The sequence below is a fragment of the Erinaceus europaeus genome, chromosome 11, assembly GCF_950295315.1.
Source record: "Erinaceus europaeus chromosome 11, mEriEur2.1, whole genome shotgun sequence".
NCBI classification, from domain to species: Eukaryota; Metazoa; Chordata; class Mammalia; order Eulipotyphla; family Erinaceidae; genus Erinaceus; species Erinaceus europaeus.
The window spans coordinates 70,402,322-70,428,486 of record NC_080172.1 but is presented as its reverse complement, the minus strand read 5'-3'; the positions used below and the strand labels follow the sequence as shown (position 1 = coordinate 70,428,486).

General features: G+C 40.2%; 1 protein-coding gene across 2 annotated transcripts in view; it reads right to left on the bottom strand.

Annotated features, from left to right (window-relative positions):
* The window catches only part of GPR89A (G protein-coupled receptor 89A), a 327,321-nt gene that overhangs the window by 290,281 nt on the left and 10,875 nt on the right, over positions 1-26,165 (bottom strand). For both annotated transcript variants that reach the window (XR_009552604.1, XM_007528669.3), the window contains exons 4-9: positions 22,569-22,675; positions 21,684-21,785; positions 15,684-15,804; positions 14,236-14,316; positions 5,342-5,451; positions 2,414-2,502 (exon numbers count right to left, since the gene is read on the bottom strand). Coding sequence is in view for 1 of the 2 variants with exons in the window: in XM_007528669.3 (XP_007528731.1) it covers positions 2,414-2,502; positions 5,342-5,451; positions 14,236-14,316; positions 15,684-15,804; positions 21,684-21,785; positions 22,569-22,675 (610 nt within the window). In the remaining variant the exon portion in view is untranslated. The remainder of the gene's footprint in view (positions 1-2,413; positions 2,503-5,341; positions 5,452-14,235; positions 14,317-15,683; positions 15,805-21,683; positions 21,786-22,568; positions 22,676-26,165) is intronic.

Below are 26,165 nucleotides of genomic sequence, written 5' to 3'. Positions count from 1 at the left end.
CCCAGCCATGACATCATCTCCCCAGACAATAACTTGGATCCACCTGTATATCAGATTTCAGGCTCAGGGAAAAAAGAAAAACAAACAAACAAACAAACAAAAAAACCCAAAACCAAAAAAAACTAGTATAGCCACAGGCCCTTTGGAATATAACTAAAATATACCTACTAGCTATCTACAACATGGAGGATCCAACACTTCATCTGCATTATTCCAGCCTTTAGGTCCATGATTGTTTAACAATTTGTTTGGCTTTGTATGCTAACTCTCTTTTCAGCCACCAGGCTCCAGATGCTAGCAGGATGCCGACCAGACTTCCCTGGACAGACAACCCCACCAATGTGTCCTGGAGCTGTGCTTCCCCAGAGCTCCACCCTACTAGGGAAAGAGAGAGACAGGCTGGGAGTATGGATCGAGCTGTCAATGCCCACGTTTAGCGAGGAAGCAATTACAGAAGCCAGACCTTCCACCTTCTGCATCCCACAATGACCTTGGGTCTATAATCCCAGAGGGATAAAGAATGGGAAAGCTATCAGGGGAGGGGGTGGGATACAGAGTTGGTGGTGGGAATTGTGTGGAGTTGTACCCCTCTTATCCTATGGTTTTGTCAATGTTTCCTTTTTATAAATGAAAAAAGAAAAAGAAAAATATAGAACTGCTATGACAACCATGGTGCAGTGGTGTTTCTCCTTTCTCTTGAGGTAAATAGAATGAAAAAGTTGGCCTGGGAGTTGTGACATTGAGCTTGTACAAGGTCCTGGTTCTATAAAAAAGAAAGAAAGAAAGAAAGAAAACCAAGATGGCAGATGGCAATAACATCAAAATAATAATAAAAGTTGGGCTGAGGAGACAGTATAGTAGTTTTGCAAAAAGACTTTCATGCCTGAGGCTTTGAGAGGTCCCAGGTTCAATCCCCAGCACTACCATGAGCCAAGCTGAGCAGTTCTCTGGTCTCTGTCTGTATCTCTCTCTCATTAAGACAAAATAAATAAGAAAAAAAAAAGGAATTGGAAACATATAATAATTATTTGGGGCAAAGGAGCTGGGGCACTGCTCTGGGCTACTTTTTATTCACAAAGAGAAACAAAGAGAGAAAAAAGAGGAGGAGAGATATCAGAGCACTGGAGCTTCCTTCAGCATGATAGCGCTTCCCATCCAGTGCCCACCTCAAACCTGGGCTGCATGCATAGCAAAGCAAACCCTACCTGGTAAGCTATATCTCTGGTTTGGACAACATTTACTGAATGTTTACTTTAAGCCAAAATCAGGATCAAACACCTTACATGAATCATCTATTTAGTACTTTAATGTTCTTACTAACTCTTATGAGATACATTGATAATAAATTGATAAATTATCTTAATTTTACAAATGAGAAAACAGAGGCTCTGGGAGGTTACAGACCTCGACAAAGATGACAAAGCTCATGCTGGGTTTAGGCCCACTTGTCTCTGAATGGACACTACCTTCTGTCTATATGGCTGCCTCTGTGAGTTCATCCTCAAAAACAAAGCAATGAAACCATAACAAGAGTTTTGATACTGATTTATGGGCATAAATAGAAAAATACTTGCAGCTAGGTCACTTCTTGATCTGATGCCTTAAAAAGAGTTGGTTTGGGAGTCAGGTGGTAGCATAGTGGGTTAAGCGCACGTGGCGCAAAGCTCAAGGACCAGCGGAAGGATCCTGGTTCAAGCCCCCGGCTCCCCACCTGCAGGGGAGTCGCTTCACAGGCGGTGAAGCAGGTCTGCAGGTGTCTGTCTGTCTCTCTCCCTCTCTGTCTTCCCCTCCTCTCTCCATTTCTCTCTGTCCTATCCAACAATGATGACATCAAGAACAACAATAATAACTACAACAATAAAACAACTAGGGCAACAAAAGGGAAAATAAATTAAAAAAAAAACACAAAAAAAGAGTTGGTTTAATTTGATAGGACAGAAAGAAATTAAGACTGCAGATAGAGGAGAGAGAAACTTCACTGCTTGCTTGTGAAGTTTCCTTCCTGCAGGTGGGGGCTGGGGGCTTGAACTCAGGTCCTTGAGCATTGTGTGTGCTTAACCAGATATACCACTGCCTGCACCCATGCTGCCTTTTAAAACAAGAGTAGACCATAATAGTTAGGTGTCTACTTCTCTCACACTATTTAACTTGTCAGGGAATAAAGAGATGGTGAAAGCCTCTTCTGACGATTCCATCCATTTCTATCACTGAGGGTGTTCTGGGAAGGGTTTGCTGGAGGCAGGAGCAGAGTCATGAAGAGTGCACACTCCTCGCCCCTAATGCATTGGTGGATATGAAGCCACGGCATCTCTTATGCTGCATGGTCAAAAAAAGGAAATTCTAAATCTATTTAGTTTGTTCTTTCTTCACACATATTGGTAAAAGCCATGCTTTCTTTTCCTTTACTCTGTACCTTGCTAGCGTATAGATCAACTGTTTCCAGAAAAAGCTGTCTGCTTAGTTCTTCCAAAGCATCCACTTCCTGTTGAATTAGAGTAAGATCTGGCAGAAAATGAGCATCAAGGTTTAAATCACAGGGAGGTTTCAAAAATAGTGATGGAGAAAGCAAATGTTTTCTGTTTCTCAACTGCAGATCCTAGGAAATGCCTGTATTTTCAATTTTCTTTTTCATAGCCAGCCATACCAATCCAGAGCCATTTTCCCAACCTCTGATACAGGAGTATAAAACTGTCTCCACCTAGTGTCCCTACAAACACCCTACTGCTCAGTTTCTTACTAGTTCAAGTGACTCAGATCAGAGTTATATTAAGTCAAATTTTTCTTCAAAATCTGAAATGGGCAGTCTGGGAGGTGGTGCAGTGGATAAAGTGTTGGACTCTCAAGCATGAGGTCCTTAGCTCAATCCTTGGCACTGCATATGTCAGAGTGATGTTCTGGTTCTCACCCCTTCATGAATAAATAAATCTTAAAAAAACAGAACAAAACAGAAAACAAACCCCCGAATGGTTAGAAAATGCTGCAAGACAGCAAAGATTTCTACTATACTGTTTTGAATAAATAAAATATTAGGAAAAGAAACTAATATTTATTGAGTTCTAATACAGGTTGGGATTTACAGGTATTATTTTCATTAGTTCCTTAAAAATTTTTTTTATTATCTTCCATTATTTATTGGATAGAGACAGCCAGAAATTGAGAGGGAGGGGAGAAACAGAGAGGGAGACAGAGACAACTGCAGCCCTGATTTGCCACTTGTAATGTGATGTTTTTTTTTTAATACTTTTAAGTTTTTAAAAAAATTTTTTTTCCCAAAGATATTTATTATTTATTATTCAACGACTGCCACCTCTCCAGATTCAAAGGAGGTCTTGAAACTTTACATCAGGCTCAACCTGACGCTGTTGACTGGCTACAGAAGAAGAGCAAACGCTAGAAGAAGAATTGGAATGAGACAGAGAGAAATGGAGAGGAGAGGGGGAGGCAGAAAGGGAGAGAGACAGAGAGACACCTGTAGTCCTGCTTCACTACTTGTGAAGCTTTCCCCCTGCAGGTGGGGACCAGGGGCTTGAACCCAGGTTCTTGCGCACTGTAATGTGAGCACTTAACCAGGTGCGCCACTGCCTGGCCCCTCGCCACTTGTGAAGCTTTCCCCATAGAGGAGACTGGGAGCTCAAACCTGGGTTCTTACGCACTGTAACCTGTGCAGTCAACCAGGTGCGCCACCACCCAGCCAGCCCCTCGTTAGTTCTTTATAGATACTGTCTTCTACTATCCTCACAGCCATCCCTGATGTGTTATTATCCAATTTGCACATGAGGAAAATGAAGCCCAGAGAGTTCAGTAGCTTGTTCAGAGTCACACAGATACTAGGTCTGGATGCAGATTCAGATCTGTCTGACTTCGAAGTCAGCTCTTTCCATTATGCTATGCTACTTTCAAAGAACACAGTGAGGTTGCTATTTTCTTCATTTAGGAATCCAGGGCTCAGAGAAGCTAAATAATCCTGATGCTCTCAGAGACTCTCAATAAAACAGTCTAACCTAACCTTTGGCTTTCATGGAATTCTAAGTCATATTAGTAAAGATCTTCCCTTCTAAAAATCCAAAATGGTTAGCTTTAACCCAAATCTTCACTTCTTTCTGAGATTTTTTTTTCCTACCAACAATTTAGTTTATGCTCTTTAGAATATCACTCAGCAACAGCTGCCATCAGCCGGTACGATCTAAATGACCATGCTAGTCAGACATCTACTTTTCCCCTAATTAAGCAACCGGAGAGAGGCTGTACTCTGTAGCTCATCATTTTATCCCTAAGCACTCTTCCTGGAATGGGAGACGTGAAATAAATATTTTTTAATTAAATGAATCCCAGTTCATCTTTTTAATTATTTTTATTTTAAAAAGTATTTTATTTGATAGAGACAGACAGAAATTTATAGGGGGAGAGAAGATAGAGAGGGAGAGAGACAGAGAGAGACACCTGCAGTCCTGCTTCAACACTCATGAAGCTTTTTACCCTACAGGTGGGGACCAGGGGCTTGAATCTGGGTCCTTGTGCACTGTAGTTTGTGTGTGTAACCAGGCGCGCCATCACCTGGCCTCCTTAGTTTATTCTTTTATTCCCTCTTCTACAGTCACCCTACCTTTCTTTTTATATAATTCTTATCTGTATCCAACACTAAAAGGATATGTCAAATTTCATAGCAAGAATAGATTACATCCCTTTCATCTAAGTGAAGTTGCAGGGAGCTCAAATTTACTCAGTCCAGAAAAGAAATCAGGACTATGCCATCTTTTCCCTGGTTCCCAGAGTTCTGAATTAATAGCTTGGGAGTCAGTCACAAGGATATTTGGCTACTCAATTTGAGAATTAGTTTGATGTTGTAACTAGTTGGTCATCAACCCAATCTCCTTGACTCTTTAAACGAGAGACACTTGAGATGCAGAGTTGCTTAAAATTTGTTTAGAAATAGTTTGCTTTTGAAATGGACACTTACTATCCATTTACAAACCACTATGGAGTCATGTTTGTGGTGCTTTTGCAGACTTGAGAAAGGTAATAATGTATGGAAAGAACTAAGGAGACCACGGTACCAGTCTTATCTTGGCCACAAACCACTGTATGACACAACCGCTCTGGGTTTATTTTCTCACCTGCTAAATGGAAAGACTGACTTTTTATGACCCTTTCAATCCAAAGATAGCGATTTATGGTCTTCCATGGGTGCTGGAAACACGAGTGTATTTTATGCACTTCCTAGCCCAGGCTAGCTAGACACTGATGTAGTCAGGTGCCTTTAAAAAGACTGTTCTAATATCATTCCCCTTCTGTTCTTGGTTCAGAAATCAGAAAAAGGATCCAGCAGAGTGACAAAGGATACTTTCACTTCCTGGTGCTGAAGCTGTAACACTCTTTATCATTCCCCAGAATCCTGATGGCTTGTTATGCACTTCCCCTTTCTGGAACATAGTTCTTCGTGTCATTGCCATCCTGAAATGGGAGAAAATATGAAACCTTCACAAGGAAAGTGAACACTCAAGAGTCTGGTCTTATTTACTTTCTAGCTCAGGGAAAGATGTAAATCATTAAGTCCCATTTTTCCACTACTTATAACAGAGGGGGAAATGTACATTTTTTAGAAGCAATGTGGCCTAGGTGAAAGAACAGAGAATCTGGAGTAGGTGATAGATTTATAAATTGGTTCTGCTACTCAGAAGCTTTAACACTTTTTATTTCCTTATCTCTGGAAGGTTATGAAGACCAATTGAATAATAAAGAACTCACGTCTCTGGAGGTGGGAATGGTGCAAAGCTGTACCCGTTATAACTTGTAATTTTGTAAATCAATATTAAATCACTAATTAAAAAAGAACCCATGTTTTCAACTATCAAGCATTATATAGATTATTAACAATTACAATTAGCATTTAAGAATAAAGTAAAGTAATAGCTAACAAATCTAGTTCAAGGATCAGGCATAGGGTAGGAACTCAATAATTATTCTTTTTTTCCTTTTCAAAAGTGGACAAAAGAATAAACAAACCAAAACCTGCAAAACTATACCAGCCTGGCATCTTCTAATACAATCTCTTCCCACTGAGTAAACCCATTATTATATAGTGGATACTACGTATGTGTGCTGTGTATAGTGGATTCTCTCCCCCTCCCTATATATTTATATCTGAAAAACATGCACTTGGCTGAGGTTTGTTGGCAGTTTGCAAGAGGCTGAAAAATGTCTATAATGGCTTACATAGAATGATCTTCTCTGTACCAGTGTCTATCCATTCTGAGGGGGAAGCCAGAAACTTTAAAAAAAAAAAAAAGGTTAAAGGTACTGTTTTGAGATAACTGTAGATTCACATGTGGTTGTAGAAAAATACAGAGACCCCTAGATACTCTTTATCTAACATTCTCCAACGGAAACATCTGGTAAACTTACAGTACAGTATCACAACCAGGGGGCTGAAGTGTCAAGATACAGATGATTTCCATCATTACAAGGACCCCTCAAACTGCTCTTGCACAGCTCACTTCCTTCCCACCGCCAACCTCTTAACCTGGCAACTACCAAATTGCTTTCCATTTCCATTTAGTCATTTCACACATGCAATAGAAATAGTAGCAGACCTTTGTGGACTGTATTTTGCCCCCGTCCATGCAGCATGGAGATGCATGCAAGTTAGTGCATCTCTTGTTGGTCATTCTTTTTCATTGATGAGTATTGCATAGCACTTTTTTTTTTTTGTTAAATTTTTTTTATTTATAAAAAGGAAACACTGACAAAACCATAGTATAAGAGGGGTACAGCTTTGCACAGTTCCCACCACCAGACCTCCATATACCATCCCCTCCCATGATAGCTTTTCTATTCTTTAACCCTCTGGGAGTTGCATAGTGCTTTTAACCATGGTATGCTTGTTCAACATTAAAGCTATCTGGGTTATTTACATTTTTGGCTACTTTAAACAAAACTGCTCTGGTTCTTTAAGCTTCTTGGATTTGTAAATTAATGTTTTCTGCCAAACTAGGATGTTTTGGACTTTTGTTTCTTTAACTACTTTTTACTTCCTTTTCTCTCTTTTAGGATTCCCACTGTAAGTATGTTAGACTCCTTATTGTCTCATGCTGAGAATTATTCATTTTACTTTATTATTTTTATTATTTATATTGAATAATTCTTACCAACCTATCTTCAAGTGCCATCATTTGAGATTCTTCTGCCATCTCAATTCTGCTAAGCCTGCCTAGTAACATTTTTATTTTACTTACTGTAGTTTCAGTTTTTAATTTCCTCATAAAAGTATAATTTCTAGGGACCCAGAAGATGACACAGCAGATAAAGTACCTACTTTAACATCCATGAAATCCTGGATTTGAGCCTTGGCACCATATGTGAACGCCATAGACAACACCAAGGGCATTCCACGGATGGAGGATATTTGTCCCTCTCTATAAAATGTAAAATAAAATAAAAATATGGGCTGGAGAGGCAATTTAGCCATATTGCACATGTGGACGAGGCCCTGGGATCATTCTTCGGCAATTCATAAACAAACAAACAAACAAACAAACAAACAAAAAACCGTGTGTGTGTGTGTGTGTGTGTGTGTGTGTGTGTGTATCTCATATATGATTTCCATTAATCTTTTGGGATTTCTTATCGGATTACTATTTAATATCAAGCATCTGTTTACTTCTTTGAATGTATTTAAATAGCAGGGTTTTTTTTTTTCCCCATTTCATTTAAATCTGTTATCTTGGCACAGTAGGGGTTAGAATACTTTTTATCTTGTATGTCTAGTAAGTTCTGATTGCAAATCTTATTTAGATATTGTGTTGAAATGACTTTAGGATTTGTTTCCTTTTCTTGAGGTCTGCTATTCTAGTAAGCACACCTTAAATCACCTTGGTTTAGACTGAAATCTGCAAATGAAGTAACTAAGACAGCCTAGTACTGGCTCAAGATCACTTAATAATTTTATGGTAAAGTGATGGTTTAGTTAAAGTTCTTTTTATTTTGCCTCCAGGGTTATTGCTGGGGCTCAGTGCCTGTACCACAAATCCTCCACTCCTGGAGGCTCCCCCCCCCCTTTCTGCCCTTGTTGTTTTATCATTGTTGTGATTATTATTGTTGTTGTTATTGCTGTTGTTGGATAGGACAGACAGAAATGGCGAGAGGACGGGAAGACAGAGAGGGAGAGAGAAAGACAGACACCTGCAGACCTGCTTCACTGCTCCTGAAGTGACCCCCCTGCAGGTGGGGAGCTGGGGGCTTGAACTGGGATCCTTACGCCATTCCTTGTGCTTAGTGCCATGTGCACTTAATCTGCCGCACTACTGCCTGACTCCCTAGTTAAAGTTCTTTTCATTATACCAGGCAGTAGCTGCATAGCTGCATTTCAATCTTCCATTAAACCACTTGTATTATTTGTATTATTATTATTTGTACTAGTATTCTTTGTGAATAAAAACTATATTTTAGCTATATCATGTATTAGCAAAACAAAAGCTTTAATATCTAAGTCAATGAGAAAAACAACAAATAAAAACAAAACCAATGGGTTCTTTACTTTTCTCAACATGAAAAAAGCTGAAAGGCTTTGATCACTAAACCAGCATGTCCATACAACCTGAACTAGGTTTTTGCTGAATGCTTTCCAAATACAATAAAACTCAGTTTCTAGTCTGTGTTCTCAGTAAGAAGACCGTGTGCCTCTTTTTTGTCCTCCCATTTTCAACCAGTAACTTTCCTGTAGCTGACAGGTGCTAGTTTTCTTATATCTTACCTCACTATGGTCCTCTACTATTAAGATCAAGATTATGCTTTTCTATTTTAATCGGAGCACTGCTCAATTCTGGCTTAATGTGGGGGACTGAAGCTGGGGCTTTGGATCCTCAAGTATAAAAGTCTTTTTGCAAACATACTAAGATATCCCCCCCTCCAACTGTTAAATCCAAATATGGCTTTCTGCTCAATACTGCTCCCCAACTCTGAATGTTCATGAACAGTTTTTCTGTATTTTGGTAAATAGCAAAGGCACTATGAGTCCCAAGACTCTCTTAGTGTTGCCAGGTTATGCATCTATCTGTCCTATTAGTTCAACGAGGTAAAGGACTACAGTAATTAAACCACCTTGGGAGGCTGACTCCTTTGATGACCACTCAAATAGGCAGTACAACTACAAGTCACCCCAGATTCTGACTGCATAAGGTGCGTTGGGATAGTTGTATAGAGTCAATTCCTAACCATAAGAAGTAATGATATGGCTTAGAAATGCATATCTACATTTAACACAGGTGATGACTTTATATCTATCTCTTGATATAAGTGAAAGAAATATAGTAAGAGAGGGGAATTAAGCGCAGTGGGTTAAGCGCACGTGGCAAGGACCAGCATACGGATCCCGGTTTGAGCCCCCGGCTCCCCACCTGCAGGGGGTGGCTTCACAGGCGGTGAAGCAGGTGTCTTTCTCTCCCCCTCTCTGTCTACCCCTCCTCTGTCCAGTTCTCTTTATCCTATCCAACAATTATGACATCAATAACAACAATAATAAAAAAAAGAAATATAGTAAGAGAATAATCTGGAGAAACAAAATAACATTATTCCTATGTATCCTTCAATATCAATTTTGATCACTATTATATTAAAAAACTGTACTCTTATTAATTCATGTAAAATAAACTATATGAATCAATGTATACAAAATATATGTAAGTAAATAAATACCTATATATCAATATATGTATTTACTTCTAATTCCCTATAAAGACATATATTTAGGAGGAGGGCTAGAGAGATAGCATACTGGTTATGAAAAAGACTTTCATATCTGAGGCACCAAATGTCCTAGATTCAATCCCCAGCACCACAAGCTAGAGCTGAGCAGAGCTCTGGTTAAAAAATAACATAGGGAGCCAGGCGGTGGTGCAGTGGGTTAAGCGCACATGGCACGAAGTGCAAGGGCTGGTGTAAAGATCCAGATTCAAGCCCCCAGCTCCCCACCTGCAGAGGAGTCGCTTCACAGGCGGTGAAGCAGGTCTGCAGGTGTCTATCTTTCTCTCCCCCTCTCTGTCTTCCCCTCCTCCATTTCTCTCTGTCCCATCCAACAACAATGACAGCAATAACAATAATAACTACAACAATGACGAGATAAACAAGGGCAACAAAAGGGGAAAAAATAAAAATTAAAAAAAAATACAAAAAGGGAATCGGGCAGTAGCATAGTGGGTTAAGTGCATGTGGCGCAAAGTGCAAGGACTGGCCTAAGAATCCTGGTTCAAGCCCCCGACTCCCCACCTGCAGGGGTGTTGCTTCATAGGCAGTGAAGCAGGTCTGCAGGTGTCTATCTTTCTCTCCCCCTCTCTGTCTTCCCCTCCTCTCTCCTATCTAAAAACAACAATAAGAAATAGATATATAAATGGAGATAAGTAATCTGTTGGTGAATCTGGACCTTTTCATCATTCTAATGTCTATTGCTATCTTTTAAAAAAAATATATTTTATTTATTTTTAATGAGACACACCAGCGCACTGCTCAACTCTGGCTTGTTTTTAAATAAGGGTTTATTATTTCATGAGACAGAGTTTCACATGGAAGAGAAAGAGAGTGAGAGGGAAGTCAGAGCTCCACTCCAACGCTTGTGGTATTATACAGGTTTGGGATCCGCAGATATGAGGACAGTGCTCTTGCTAGCTAAGCTATTCCCCGATTGCTATTGTTAACTTTACCCCCGACCCTTACCCCCCATTTTATTTGGAGGTCAATGGCTTACAGTACAGTTGTCTACACTTGGGCTCCATTTCCCAACATCATGGGTGTTTGCAACACACTCCTACCCCCAACCTGGGACCCCAACTCCCCCTGCCCCCAAGACCTCTTTTTTGCTCCTTCTTGAGTTCCTTGCTTTGGTGCAGTACCCCTAGTCCAAGTTTCACTCTGTGTTCTCCCTTTCTGACTCTTGTCTCCTGAGTTTCACCTATGTGTACAGTCAACTGGCTTTCCTCCCTCTCTTCCTGACTCACCCCACCCAACACTTCCTTCAGGTTCCCAGCAAGGTGAAGCAAAGATAGGGAGTTTAGTTTCTGGTGTAGTATTTGGCCTTTTGAAAGCTTGTTTGGAGGTTCTAGGAGAGACGTGCAGCTACTCATATAACCTCAACCAAAGGCCAGTCTGTAGGTTGTCCTCTTTGACCAAGTGTGCACCTTTGGGAGGGACATACATGGAGCAGTGAGGGAGGAAGGGGACACCTGCCTAGCCAGCCAGATCAGCCAAATCAACCCAGATGATCAATGGGGTGACAGATGTTGCAGCCAGATCAACCTCACATACACATTTGCCCTTTTGATATTTGGCCTTGATTCACCTGCATTGTTTAATCACTTTGTCCATTTTGTCTCTACTCTTCCAATGTCTTTGCTTCTGTTGCTATTGTTTCTTTCCAACTCTATTTTATGTATGCTAAGGAAGGAACTCATTATGACTTGGAGTTTGTTTGCTTCTTTTCTTGTAGGACTCCTCTCAGTAATTCTTGCAAGGTAGGGCTGGTGATGGTGAATTCTTTCAGTTTCTGTATGTTTGGGAAGGTTTTTAATTTCTCCTCTATACTTGAAAGGTAGTTTGGCAGAACAGAGTATTAATGGCTGGTAATCTTTGTCTTTTAGTATAGTGACTATTCCATTCCACTATTTTCTTGCTTCTAGTGTTTGTGATGAGAAATCTGGAGATAGTTTGATGGTTCTGCCTTTGTATGTACAATTCTTCCCCCCACCCCCAGTGGACTGCGTTAGCTTTTCTTTGTTTTTAAGTAGTTTTACTATAATATGTCATGTCTGTTATGAGTTATAAGCCCTGGATATTTTTTTGGTTTCCTCTATGCTTATATGCTTATATTTTCAGCATTTCCCAGATGTGGAAAGTTTTCCTCTATGACTTCTCTGAATATAATCTCTGCTTTTCTCTATGTCTCTTTACCTTCAGGAATTCCAATGATTCTTTTGTTACTATTTCTGATGGAGTCTGCTATTTCACCAAGAATTGCTTCATTTCTCATGAGTTTTTTCTCCAACAGCCTCAACGCTCAGATAGTGTGGTGGTCTTCTCTTCTAGCCCTACTACTATGTGCTCTAACTGTATTATTATAAAGCCTCTAATATAAGTCCCAACTCCCTCAAGAGTCTTCTTGATTTTGTGAATTTCCATTTGAAGTTTTCTTTGTGAATTTTGTAGTTATTTGATGAAATGTTCAAGATCATGAATTTGTATTTGTATGTTATGGTTGGAGCCTTGAATTGCTTTCACAATAGGTTTTCTGAACTCAAACTCTGACAATTGGTCCAAATCTTTCTGTGCTTACATAATGTGCCTAGATTCTGCCAGCAGGTGATGTTGTGTCTGTTTTAAAAAAAATTTTTTTTTTTAATGTCCTTTAGAAGGGGTATCTTTTGTCTTCACTCGTGTAGGTTTAGGCAGTGAGTTTTTGTTGCCTTGTTTCAGACTTTTTTCTGAACTCTGGCAGCTCACTTCCACCATTTGAGCAGGGGACACAGCTTTTTATTCAGAGTGTCCTGCTTTTCTCCACTTTCTTGGGCCATGCCCTGTGGCTCAAAAGTGTGTCCGGTTCCCAGTGTCTGCTTCTGGCTCAAACTGTCTTTGTAGAGTTTCCCCACTCTCCCTACCCACAAAGTGCACCCTATGGTTTCAAGATTTTCTTTAAACTTTGAGGTTGCTGTTGTTTTCGCTGGGCTGGCTTCACGGGCGGGTAACAGACGACCAGGGACTCATGGTTGAGCTGTAGGCAGTATCTCTTTATTCATGCAGGATGCAGCGCAATCTATACCAAGCTAAGCTAAACTAAACTAAAACGAACAATGTTGTCTTTATATATACTTCCCAAGTAGGGTGTGAACAGGATGTGACATAGAGAGGGTGGAGAGAAAAGTGACTGGTGAAAATCAGAGTGTGACAAAGAGAGGGGGCAGAGCAAAAACATATCATGAACCAGTGGGGATTGAACCAATGCCCTGCAGTGGTTATGTAAATAGAATACAGTAGTTATGTAAACAGAATACAGTGTTAAGCAGGGGGGATTTAAACCAAATGAAACAGAAGGGGTTTTTAGAAGCATACCAACAGGTTGCAATGCTATAACATTCTGTTTTATTTTTCATTGCTTTATCTGGTTGTTTCTGACTATAATTTTTTCAGTTGTTGCTACTCCATGGCCACGGCTATTGTTAACTCTTTTTTTTTTTAATATTTATTTTATTTATTTATTCCCTTTTGGTGCCCTTGTTGTTTTATTGTTGTAGTTATTATTGCTGTTGTCGTTGTTGGATAGGACAGAGAGACATGGAGAGAGGAGGGGAAGACAGAGAGGGGGAGAGAAAGATAGACACCTGCAGACCTGCTTCACCACCTGTGAAGCGACTCCCCTGCAGGTGGGGAGCCGGGGTTCAAACTGGGATCCTTATGCCGGTCCTTGTGCTTTGCGCCACCTGCGCTTAACCCGCTGCGCTACAGCCTGACTCCCTATTGTTAACTCTTTTTTTTTTTTTTAAAGGGATAAATATTTTTAATATTTATTTTATTTATTCCCTTTTGTTGCCCTTGTTGTTTTTTATTGTTGTAGTTATTATTGTTGTTGGATAGGACAGAGAGAAATGGAGAGAGGAGGGGAAGACAGAGAGAGAGGGGGAGAGAAAGATAGACACCTGCAGACCTGCTTCACCGCCTGTGAAGCGACTCCCCTGCAGGTGGGGAGCTGGGGTTTGAACCAGGATCCTTATGCCAATCCTAATGCTTTGCGCCACCCGCGCTTAACCCGCTGCGCTACAGCCTGACTCCCTATTGTTAACTCTTAACTAAGGTTGCTTTGATTTGATTATGAGTCTTACTATAGATATGTGTTTTAAAAAAACATGCAATGCAAGAACATCTTATGCAATTTAAAATTTCGCAGATACTGTTTTTATGTAGGTAAAAATAACTTTAACATAGCAGTAGACCAATAACCTTCATGATAAAGGCAGTAAATGGATTAACTTCATGAAGAGTTGTTCCTCATTTAATCTCTGGCATCTAGTCCAGTGCCTGACATAAGTCAGACTGTCTGTAATTATTAGGTGAATGAATTATATAAAAGGATAAATGAAGGCAAAGCATTAAAATCAAATGATTGTCCTGCAGATTACTGATAAACAAGATCAATAGTTTTTCTTAGCTGGGACACTGTAGGTTTTTTTTTTTTTTTTTTTTAAGGTACTAATATCTTACCTTTTCTTTTTGCTTATAATCATATCAATGGTTTGTAGCAGTCGCCGTTCCAAGGCTAGAATATCTGTGTCAGTCACATTCCTACAACAAGCACAAACTATTAATAATACTTACAAAGAAACCTCAATTGTTACCTAGTAGTTCAAGGACTTGCCTTTTTTCTAGACAATGTTAAAATGATTATAGCAAGCAAAAAAAATTGGTATTTATGTCATTTTTTAAATTTATTTATTTATTTATTTTTTATGGCTGACACTTTGAGATTTTAGGGCAGGGGCAGGGAAAGCTAAGACTCTTGTATAGTCTTTTAGTTTTCACCCAGTTGACATTTTGGATGCATGTGTAAGCACATTTTTACCTTGGCAATGTCTTTCACTGTTCCAGTTTTAGAAGGAACTGATTCAGTTCCTACTGGGGTTTAGTTTCTACTGGGGTTATTTCACACTATTCACTAAACATGTGACTTTCAAATGAGGGGGTGAAGGTTCAGAAGCTAGCTCATGAGCCCACCTTTCATTGTGTGTGGCCCCAGTTCAGTCCCTAGCACCCAACATGGCCCTGGAGGAATCTTTGGTGCTATGGTAACTCCTCCTTCCACCTCATCTATCTGAACAAAAAAAGTTTGTCCCAGAGTAAGAAATTGTGTTATGTGTGGGACCTTGGCAACACACATATGCATAAGCACATGTGCCCCCTCCACACACACAAAGAGGTTAGCAAGATAAACAGGGTCAGGTTATAATTTTCATTTAAAAAATTGATGACTATCACTCAACAATTTGTTTGGCTTTGTATGTTAACTCTCTTTTCAGCCACCAGGTGCCAGATGCCATCAGGATGCCGGCCAGGCTTCCCTAGACTGAAGACCCCACCAATGTGTCCTGGAGCTCTGCTTCCCCAGAGACCCACCCTACTAGGGAAAGAGAGAGGCAGACTGGGAGTATGACTGACCAGTCAACGCCCATGTTCAGCGGGGAAGCAATTACAGAAGCAGACCTTCCACCTTCTGCAACCCACAACGACCCTGGGTCCATGCTCCCAGAGGGCTAGAGAATGGGAAAGCTATCAGGGGAGGGGATGGGATATAGAGATTGAGTGGTGGGAATTGTGTGGAGCTGTACCCCTCCTACCCTATGGAGTTGTTAATTTATCCTTTCTTAAATAAATAAATAAATAAATTGATGACTATAGGAAAAATAGGGCAAGTAATATAAATGGTAAAACTTATTTAGCAAGTTTACTAAGTCAATACCTATAATGACAGAAAAGTAAAAGACAGCATCATTGATGTATTGGGTTACTGGAAAAGTCATGACTCATTTCTTGTATTGAAATACATAGAAAAATACGTCATGACTTTTCTGACAGCCCAATAATATTCAATGGCAGATCAAACATATGCATTCAAAATTAATGGGGGAAAAAGGAGAGAGAGGACTTTTTATTACCTGAGGAAGTAAGACATGTATGTGTATGGGCAGTTGACAGCACCAAATCCAGAAAGCAGAGCCATGAGAGTCACCCCAATCACACCTACCCGGCTGATGAGCTGTTCTATGGACAAGATCCCTGAAAACAGCGAAACACATTAATGCTAGTTTTCCATCTGCATTGCAAAGGGGACATTCCTGAAAACATCAACATAACTTATACAAGTAAAACTTCAGTTACCAATATGTGTTATAACTATAGACAAGTTTGCTGGCTTTCTTCTCATTTTACAGGCTTCCTGAACTATCACCAATACTGAGAAATGTTAATTGTCAAATAATGATAACAGTAGTTATAAAAAATGATATACTCAAGGTGGCATGAACTCACCACAAAGGTAGAAGAGTTAGAACAAAAGCTTCAACTTTCTAAAGTCTTGCAAAATTTTTTTTCTTTTTGAAAAGTATATCTACTAGGAAAGTGTAACTGGCAGGCAACACTTTGCACTACAATTACCTACAATATATGCATTTCCCATCATGTCATAAGAGCTATAGTTTAATTCTTACTTATTTTTGCCACTATAAACATATATATTCCTAATAAATGGGCTAGGTTTACAGATCTATGAGTAACTCAAAGGCAAAAACATGATTTAGATCGTCTGTTCTAGTCTATGCATTCTTACTATCTAAGAATGCTGAACATCAGCTTAGTAGTTAAAATAAAAGCTGCTGTTCATGTATTTAGAATAAATGAGAGAAAGCAATGCTGGAAAAAGTACAGGATCACAGAAAAATAAAAACTGGCTTTAATTTGTTTTCTTTATTTTTGATTTCTAGGCTAGAATCCACTTGAAGCCATCAGGTCCTATGGTCTACTGCCAGGCTGCCATTCAGGAATTCTGTTAGTGCTAAAGCCCCCAAATTCAAATTCAGGTCCTTTATAGCTTATTTTCACTAAGGTGGCCCTGTAAACTCCCAATTCTGGATCAAGCTCATAGCTTGACATCCCTATGCCCATGTTTGTAGTGTCTAAAGTTGTTAGAACGCATACTGATTTTGGTGTTAGCATGGAGTCATGCTTTCCAGTCTTACTAGGGTTCACAGCCCTACTGGAAAATATTTTTCTCTCCAGGACCTTGCCCTTCCTGTAGAGAGGCTGGGTCAACCTACTATGCCACTTGATAAAGACTGGTCCTGAAATGAGCGTAGCCCATGCCTACTCTATCGCCTTTCTTCAGTCTTCCTTTGTTGTTTCTTCTCCCTTCAGTTTCAAGTCTCTTACCGATGAAGTCTGTCCTTGAGTAACCTCTAGTTGTTTATCATCTCTATTTCTCCTTTACCAGCCAAATCTTGAAAATAAGCTTGAAATAAGCTTACACTTCTTTCTCACCTCCATTCTCTCCCCTCCCTCCCCCTTCTATTTTCTCTTAGAGGGCCAAATGACTTAGACATTTGTGCTCAGACATAAAACAAACTGCTCTTTTCCTGGCATACAAAGGAAAGACTAAAAGTGAAAACATGGAAGACCTTGCATAATATGCTAGGAGTTTAAGTGTTTTGGATAGGTTGGTGTTTCATAACTTTTGGCCTTTTTTAAATGTTATTTTTTATTTACTTTATTTTTTATCAGAACTCTGCTCAGCCCTAGCTTATGGTGGTTCTAGGGATTGACCATGGGGCCTTTGGTTCCTCAGGCAAGAAAAGCTTTTGGCATAGCCGTTAAGCTATCCTAGCCCACGCTATTTGAAATGTCAAAATAAGTGCATTTGATTTTAAATATTTTAAATAGATAATTATCTGTGATGCTGTATATTTTTTATACACACACACACACACACACACACACACACACACACACACACACACACACACAACTGTACATTTTCCTGGCCCTTCGGCAGGGAAAACTTCTCTTCCCCTAGAACTCCCACCGTCTGCATCCCAAAAAGAACACTGGTACATACTCTCAGAGGGCTAAATCATAGGGGAAGTCAACGAGAGAGCTCTGTACCCCCATCCCACCAGGACCCGAAGCATTTGTCACCAGCAATCTTGTTTTTTATACCATTAATGAAAGGGAAGCGAATCTAGAAAATACCAGAGGAAGCCAGGTACTGTTTCTCTTATCTGAGAGAAAAGAGAAAAAAGAAAGACATCTGGAAGTAGTAATAAGTGTAAGGGTGACTTAGAACGGAAGTGAAGGCAGAACCATTAAAAAAATGGGGAGAAGGGGCCAGGCTGTGGCACACCAGGTTAAGCACATATAGTACAATGCTCAAGGACACACACAAGGATCCCGGTTTGAGCCCCCAGCTCCCCACATGCACGGGGTGGGGGGGGGTGTCACTTCATAAGTGGTGAAGCAGGTCTGCAAGTGTCTTTCTCTCTCCCTCTGTCTTCCCCATCTCTCTCCATTTCTCTCTGACCTATACAACAACAACAGCAGCAGCAAAGACAACAATAGAAAAAAGATGGAATCACAGCACAGGCACCAAGCTGCAGTAAAAACCTGGAGGCAAAAAAAAAAAAAAAGATATATAAAGAATCAGCCCTTATCAGGAACAATACAACAGACCCCTCTGTGGGCCCCCATAGTACCTTGCCCTCAACGTGGACCAACAACTGTAGAGAATGTTCCATCCTTCGAAGGGAGGCTGGGCAACATACTCTTATTTTCCACCTGAGGAAGATGGGTCCTGAAATTGGGGCAGCTTGGAACGTTCCTACTCATGATCACAGAATGTGAGCTCAGATCTACAGGGATGCAGAGGCTACATAGGCTCCTAAGCTGAATATGGGCCCCAGATCAAATCGATGGAGTTTATAGTCAACAATATTTATGCACCTTTCCAATATTTGGGAGCTACTCTCTTCCCTGATCCAGCTTTCTAGCCCTTTTTCCAGCTATGACATCATCTCCCCTGACAATAACTTGGATCCACCTGCATATCAAATGTCAGGTTCAGGAAAAAAACAAATAAACAAGAAACTAGTATAGTTGTGGGCTCTTTAGAATGTAACTAAAATAGGCCTACTGGCTATCTACAAAACAGAGACCACCCAAATCTTCATCTGCACTATTCCAGCCTTTAGGTTCATGATTAGTCAACAATTTGTTTGGCTTTATATGTTAACTCTTCTTTCAGCCACCAGGTTCCAGATGCTACCATGATGCCAACCAGACTTTCCAGGGCAGACAACCCCACCAATGTGTCCTGGAGGGCCCCTCCCCAAAGCCCTGCCCCACTAGCTAGGGAAAGAGAGAGACAGGCTGGGAATATGGATTGACCTGTCAATGCCCATGTTCAAGTGGGGAAGCAATTACAGAAGCCAGACCTTCCACCTTCTGCATCCCATAATGACCCTGGGTCCATACTCCCAGAGGGATAAATAATAGAAACACTATCAGGGGAGGGAGTGGGATATGGAGTTCTGGTGGTGGGAACTGTGTGAAGTTGGACCCCTCTTATCCTACGGTATTGTCAATATTTCCGTTTTATAAATTAAAATTAAAAAAAAAAAAGAATTAGCCCTCATCGTCGGTGACCTTGGGAGAACTACTGCAGTTTCCAATTAAGGGGATGAGGACACAGAACTCTGGTGGTAGGAACCATATGGAATTATACCCCTATTATCTTTCTATTTTGTAAATCAATACTAAATCACTAATAAACTTTTTTCTCTTCCCCAAATCTCTGCTATATGCAATGAGTAAACAGAAAAAGCTGTGTTTAAAATATGTCAGATTCTAGATAGTGGTTCATTCAACATTCCTTTTGATGCCTTTCTAGTATGGTGTCTTGTTTATATGGAGTCTAAAAGTCAAAAACTCATTCTCAGATTTCCAAGAAGCTAAGGCTTAATGTTACCTAGGTTGCATCAAATTCACATGAGCACATGAGACTTCATTCAGAAGTAATTAATATGAGAGTGGAGACAGCAGTTGGGAAGGAGCAGCTGGGGCAGAGGGTTTAATGTCTGGTCCTTGATCACAGATCCTGAGCAGCAGAAGTGCTTCAGGCATTCCCCTGCTCCCACCCTTAGGTTGAATCCTGATATAGTTGGGTATTTCTCCATCACTCTGTGGCATTTAAGCTTGATATCCTGCTTTCCCAGAAATTCTATAAAATCTCTTATGTCTTGCTCAATCATCTTCTGCTTTAAAGTGATCAGAATAGATTATTTTCTCCACTAAGAATCCTGATAACTATAACAGATAGTGAAATAAATAGATGTGCATTTCTTTTAAAGCCATAGTATATTTAGTATAGATGGACTATTACAGTTAGATTAGATGACAGTACACAGAGCTCCTTTATAGATAGATTCATAGACATAATCTTCAAGTAGCTCTAGAACTTGCTAGTAGAGGAAATTTTGTTTACTGATTTTAGCACAGAAGTTAGGGGTATGTCTTAATTTTGTATTTGAAAGGAATTTTGTGTGAGGAGAGACTGATTCATATATATATATATATATGTATATATATATATATATTTTAAGAATTTATTTATGTATTCATAAGAAAGACAGGAGGAGAGAAAGAACCAGCCATCACTCTGGTACATGTGCTGCCAGGGATGGAACTCGGGACCTCGTGCTTGAGAGTCTAGTGCCTTAGTCACTGCGCCACCTCCTGGACCACATGATTCACATATATAATGAGTGTTTTATGTCATCACTTTTCCCCAAGATACATACATTCTTTAAAGATAAGCTATCATCACTTAAGTGTCGGTCATTAATCTTTGGGTCATAGACAATTTGGAAAGCTTGTGACGTCTCACCTCCAAATAGGCACACAAATATACCTCCACTACTATGCATATATTATTGGGAAATTTAAGGTAAGTACACTTCTTTCTCTCTCTTTTTTTGCCTCCAGGGTTATCACTTGTGAAGCTTCCACCATGCAGGTGGGGAGTGGAGTGGGGACTTGAACCTGTATCCTTGTGTAGGTCCTTGTACTTTGTACTATGTGTGTTTAACTGGGTGTATCAACGCCTGGTCCCCTATTTTTCTCTACTGCTTACTTTGTTGAAGTTTATTCACTACAAAAGGTCAAAAAACTACTACTCTAAAACAACAGACATCTGTTCCCAAACCAGCATTTTACTTTTCCTAGGATGAGAAGAAAATTCAGTTCAAAACCAAACTTAAAAAAAAAAAAGTTATTTATTTTTGGATAAGGACAATGAGCAATTGTGAGTGAATGGGGAGAGAGTGGGAAGGAGGAAGGGAGGGAAGGAGAAAGAGAGAGATACCTGTAGTACTTCCTTACAGCTCATGAAGCTTTCCCAGCAGGAGGGGACTGGGGCTTGAACCTGTATCCTTATGTATTATGGTCTATGTGTGCAACCAGGTGTGACACCACCCAGCCTCTCAAAACCAAACTTTTAAAAAGGAAAAACAATGTTTGTTTGGCCTTGTATGTTAACTCTCTTTTCAGCCACCAGGTTCCAGATGCTAGCAGGATGCGGACCAGACTTCCCTGGACAGACAACCCCACCAATGTGTCCTGGAGCTTTGCTTCCCCAGAACCCCACCACACTAGGGAAAGAGAGAGGTAGGCTGGGAGTACGGATCAACCTGTCAACGCCCATGTTCAGCGGGGAAACAATTACAGAAGCCAGACCTTCCACCTTCTGCATCCCACAATGACCTTGGGTCCACACTCCCAGAGGGGTAAAGAACTGGAAAGCTATCAGGGGAGGGGATGGGATACGGAGCTCTGGTGGTGGCAATGGTGTCGAGTTATACCCCTTTTATTCTATGGTTTTGTCAATATTTCCTTTTTATAAATAAATAAATAAATAAATGAAAAAAAAAACAACTTGTTATATTTTCTACAATCAGAAGTTTTATTTAAAAAAATATATATATATTTGCAAAATTAGAAAATTATAAACAAGCCTTCCCTCCACTGTACCACACATATACTCACCATATATATTTGCAAAATTAGAAAATTATAAACAAGCCTTCCCTCCACTGTACCACACATATACTCACCATGTTTTGGACTGAGAATAGGGAATGGATCTCCTAGCTTCCAGAAGAAATACATGAAGGTTAACCATAAGAGACACGAAAAAAGCAGTCGCTGTTTATGCACTAAGAAAGAAGAGATGAGATAGTAAGGATACCTAGATACACACTGAAGAGCTTGTACTTAAAGATATGGGATCCTGCTAAGTACTACTTCACTAGCTCCTTGGTTTGGTAACTAGCTGACAGGACAACATTATATTTATTTATTTTGCCTCCTGGGTTATTGCCGGGGCTCTGTGCCTGCACCATGGGTCCACTGCTCCTGGAGACCATTTTTTCCCCTTTTTGTTGCCCTTGTTGTTTTCTCATTGTTGTGGTCATTATTATTGTTGTTGTTGTTGTTGGATAGGACAGAGAGAAATGGAGAGAGGAGGGGAAGACAGAGGGGGAAAGAAAGATAGGCACCTGCAGACCTGCTTTACCGCCTGTGAAGCGACTCCCCTGCAGGTGGGGAGCTGGGGGCTTGAACCAGGATCCTTATGCTGGTACTTGTGCTTTGCGCCATGTGCGCTTCACCCGCTGCTCTACTGCCCAACTCCCCAGGACAATATTATTTTTAGAGAAAGCATCCTTACCACCTTAAGTGAAATGTAGCCAAAATTAAGACATGGGTTAAGTTCAAGAAGATGTGACAATAGAAACAGGAATAAAGCTGTGGCAGGACAAATAACCTGTTCACCCACTAAATATTCATTTTATGCTAATCGCTTTAGGATGCTCTGAGTGAGGAGTCACTGAACAACAGCAGCTGCTGAAAATAATAGAGAAATAAAGCTTTCCACCACTTGTATTGCTGAGAATACTTATTTCAATTTATGTGTTGACACTAGAGGGTAAAATACTCACATAGTCGGATGTTGCTTACAATAAAATATCCAATATAAAAAGGCACCAAGAAGACTAGGATCAGCAGAATTACACACAGGTTCATTTTCCAGTGAAAGTAACGGGAGCTGAAAAGAAAATGTCAAAGATATCATTAGGAGGGGTTCACTATCTTCAGCCTTCCAAAGGATCTCTTGCTCTTCGAACTCAATACTAAATATATCTCATTCCATTAGTAAACTAGGCTGTTCCAATCTAGCAGTTACAGAGACCAAGTATTTTAAATAGGGCCAAATGTTAGTATGAAAAAAACTGACATATCTTAGCCTATATAAGCCCAACCCCCCTGTCCCCAGACACCCAAAGAATACTGCTAAAATATGACTTGCTTATACTTTCTAAGATAAACTAAGAAATACATGTCCAAGTAATGAGTGATATATATATATATATGATTTTTCCCCCCAGTTCTGGGGGGGTCCTCACATACGCATAGTTCTCCTGGGTCAACCTCCCTCCCCACCCCTACTCTTTTTATTTCAGACAGAGAGAAGAGACAAAGAGAGGGGGAAAACAGCCTTAGCACTGCTATACTATATGTGGATTTTCCCCATATATGAGTTATCTCCTAACCCTCTATATTAACTATAAATGAGTTAAAAGCTGGAGAACATCACCCATTGAAACAAACCATTTTGACTCTAGAATCGCCTGAACTAGAAGTCTGAGAGAGAGCTCACTGAGTAGGTACACATCTTTTCATGTATGCAGTGCAGGCTTGAGCCCTGGTACTATGAGGGAGGTGTTATGGCACTGGGAGAAGTGCTGTTGTCTCCCAACCCTCTGACTCCCCTCCCATATGTCCCCATATTAATGAACAAGCAGCCTGGGAGTGGTGAAATCACACATGTATTAGGTGTCAGTTCTGGGAAATAGAATAATCTGAACCAAAGTCCTTTTTATCGCTACTTACAACGGGGTCAGCATAATGGACTGACAGCCAGTTAAATATTAAGTGAAATTTTATTGGCACACAGCTACATCTATCTGTTTGCATATTGCCAATGGCTGCTTCTGTCCTGCAACAGAGGAGCTGAATAGGTGTGATAGCAATGGTATGGCCTATAGAGCTTAAAATATTCACTAACTCGTCCTTTACAGGAAAAGAAAAAAGTTTGCTCTCATTTCTGCTTACATAGCAGCAAGATTCACAGTTTGAGAAAATAAAGTTTAACATTAGCATGTAATACTTGCCTACTCTTACAGATCTGTCTTCAGCTCATTTAAAAAGTTGGGATTATATATATATATATATTTTAATTTGCTTTTCCCTCCTTTTTGTTGCCCTTGTTGTTTTATTGTTGTTGTTGTTATTATTGTTGTTATTGATGTCATCATTGTTGGATAGGACAGAGAGAAATGGAGAGAGGAAGGGAAGACAGAGAGGGGGAGAGAAAGATAGACACCTGCAGACCTGCTTCACCACCTGTGAAGCGACTCCCCTGCAGGTGGGGAGCTGGGGGCTCAAATTGGGATCCTTACACCGGTCCTTGTGCTTCGTGTTATGTGCGCTTAACCCATTGCTCTACCACTCGACATATATATATAGTTTTAACTATGTTTATTTATTGGATAGAGATAGCCAGAAATCAAGAGGGTGGGGGGAGATAGAGAGGAAGAGACAGAGAGACACCTGCAGCACTGCTTCACCACTCTCAAAGCTTTCCCCCTACAGGTGGGCACACTGGGGGGGGGGGAGGATTGAACCCAGATCCTTGTGCACTGTAATATGTGCACTCAGTCAGATGCACTACTGCCCAACCCTCCAAAGTTAGGATTATTAAAGAAGTTTAAAATTTGAGAGGCAGATTCCTCCTTTACTATAAGTTCCTATTTCATCTATCAAGAGACCTTAATTTCCAACTTTGATTATCTAAAGAGAAATATGTGAATATAATGTCTCTAAAAGTCTAAAGGTGTCAGAGGTTTCCATATGGCTTATCCCAGTATTAATTCCTGACTACAGGATCAGGAAATTTTTTTTTTTAATTTCTTTATTGGGGGATTAATGCTTTAGAGTCGACAGTAAATACAATAGTTTGTACATGCGTAACACTTCTCAGTTTTCCACACAATAATACAACCCCCACTAGGGCCTCTGCCACCTTGTTCCAGGACCTGAACTCTTCTCCCCACCCACCCCAGAGTCTTTTACTTTGGTGCAATACATTAACCAGGGTTAGGAATTTTACTTAATAGTATTTCCCCCCATGTAGTGACAAAACAATCACAACAAAAGCCCAGTAGAATAGTTGTTGATATACTCTACGAACAAATATTGACCCCCCTACAAAAAACCCTCAAGTTTTCCATTTAACAAAAATGAATATTTTGGAATACAGCCCCAGTGGGTGGTATAGTGGGAAAAGCATTGGATTTGTAGGCATGAGGTCCTAAGTTTGATCCCTGGCACTGCAGAGTGATGCTTTGGTATTCTCTAACTCTTGTTAATAAACAATAAAATAAATATTTTTTTTAAAAAAAATTTATATTTATTTATTTATTTTCCCTTTTGTTGCCCTTGTTTTTCATTGTTGTTGTAGTTATTATTGTTGTTATTGGTATCGTCGTTGTTAGATAGGACAGAGAGAAATAGAGAGAGGAGGGGAAGACAGAAAAGGGGAGAGAAAGACAGACACCTGCAGACCTGCTTCACCACCTGTGAAGTCACTCCCCTGCAGGTGGGAAGCTGGGGGCTCGAACTGGGATCCTTCCGCCAGTCCTTGCGCTTTGCAACACCTGTGCTTAACCTGTTGCGCTACCTTTTTTTTATTTATTTATTTTTAACCAGAGGACTGCTCAGCTCTGGCTTATGGTGGTGCAGGGGACTGAATCTGGGACTTGACGGAGCCTCAGGCATGAGAGTCTGTTTGCATAACCATTATGCTATCTACCCCCACCCTAATAAAATAAATCTTAACAAATATTTTGGAAAGGTATTTAACAAGCCTGTTACTTGGACAGGGATTGCTTTTGTTAAAAATACTTTAAAGAACACTCTAAGTTCAATCAGACTTAATAACACCTATGAAAACAACAAAGGTAATGAAGAATTTGGAGTTCAGAGCAGCAGCTAGATGGCTCTTTTTTCCTTTTAATATTTATTTATTTATTTTCCCTTTTGCTGCCCTTGTTTTTTTATGATTGTTGTTGTTATTGATGTCGCTGTTGGATAGGACAGAGAGAAATGGAGAGAGGAGGGGAAGACAGAGAGAGGGAGAGAAAGATAGACACCTGCAGACCTGCTTCACCGCTTGTGAAGCGACTCCCCTGCAGGTAGGGAGCCGGGGGCTTGAACTGGGATCCTTATGCTGGTCCTTGCGCTTTGCGCCACCTGCACTTAACCTGCTGCACTACCGCCTGACTCCCTAGCTGGCTCTTTTAAGGCAAACATTTCTCAATCAATAGAACAACTTGAAGGATTCAAAGAACAGCTGAGAAAAAGAAAACTTCTAGGAGTGAAGCCTGGGACGAAGGTATTCATAACCTTTTTCTCACTGTACCTAAGAGGGAGTGGTCAGACTTTTGCCCTCAATACTTGTCAAACCAATTACTAAG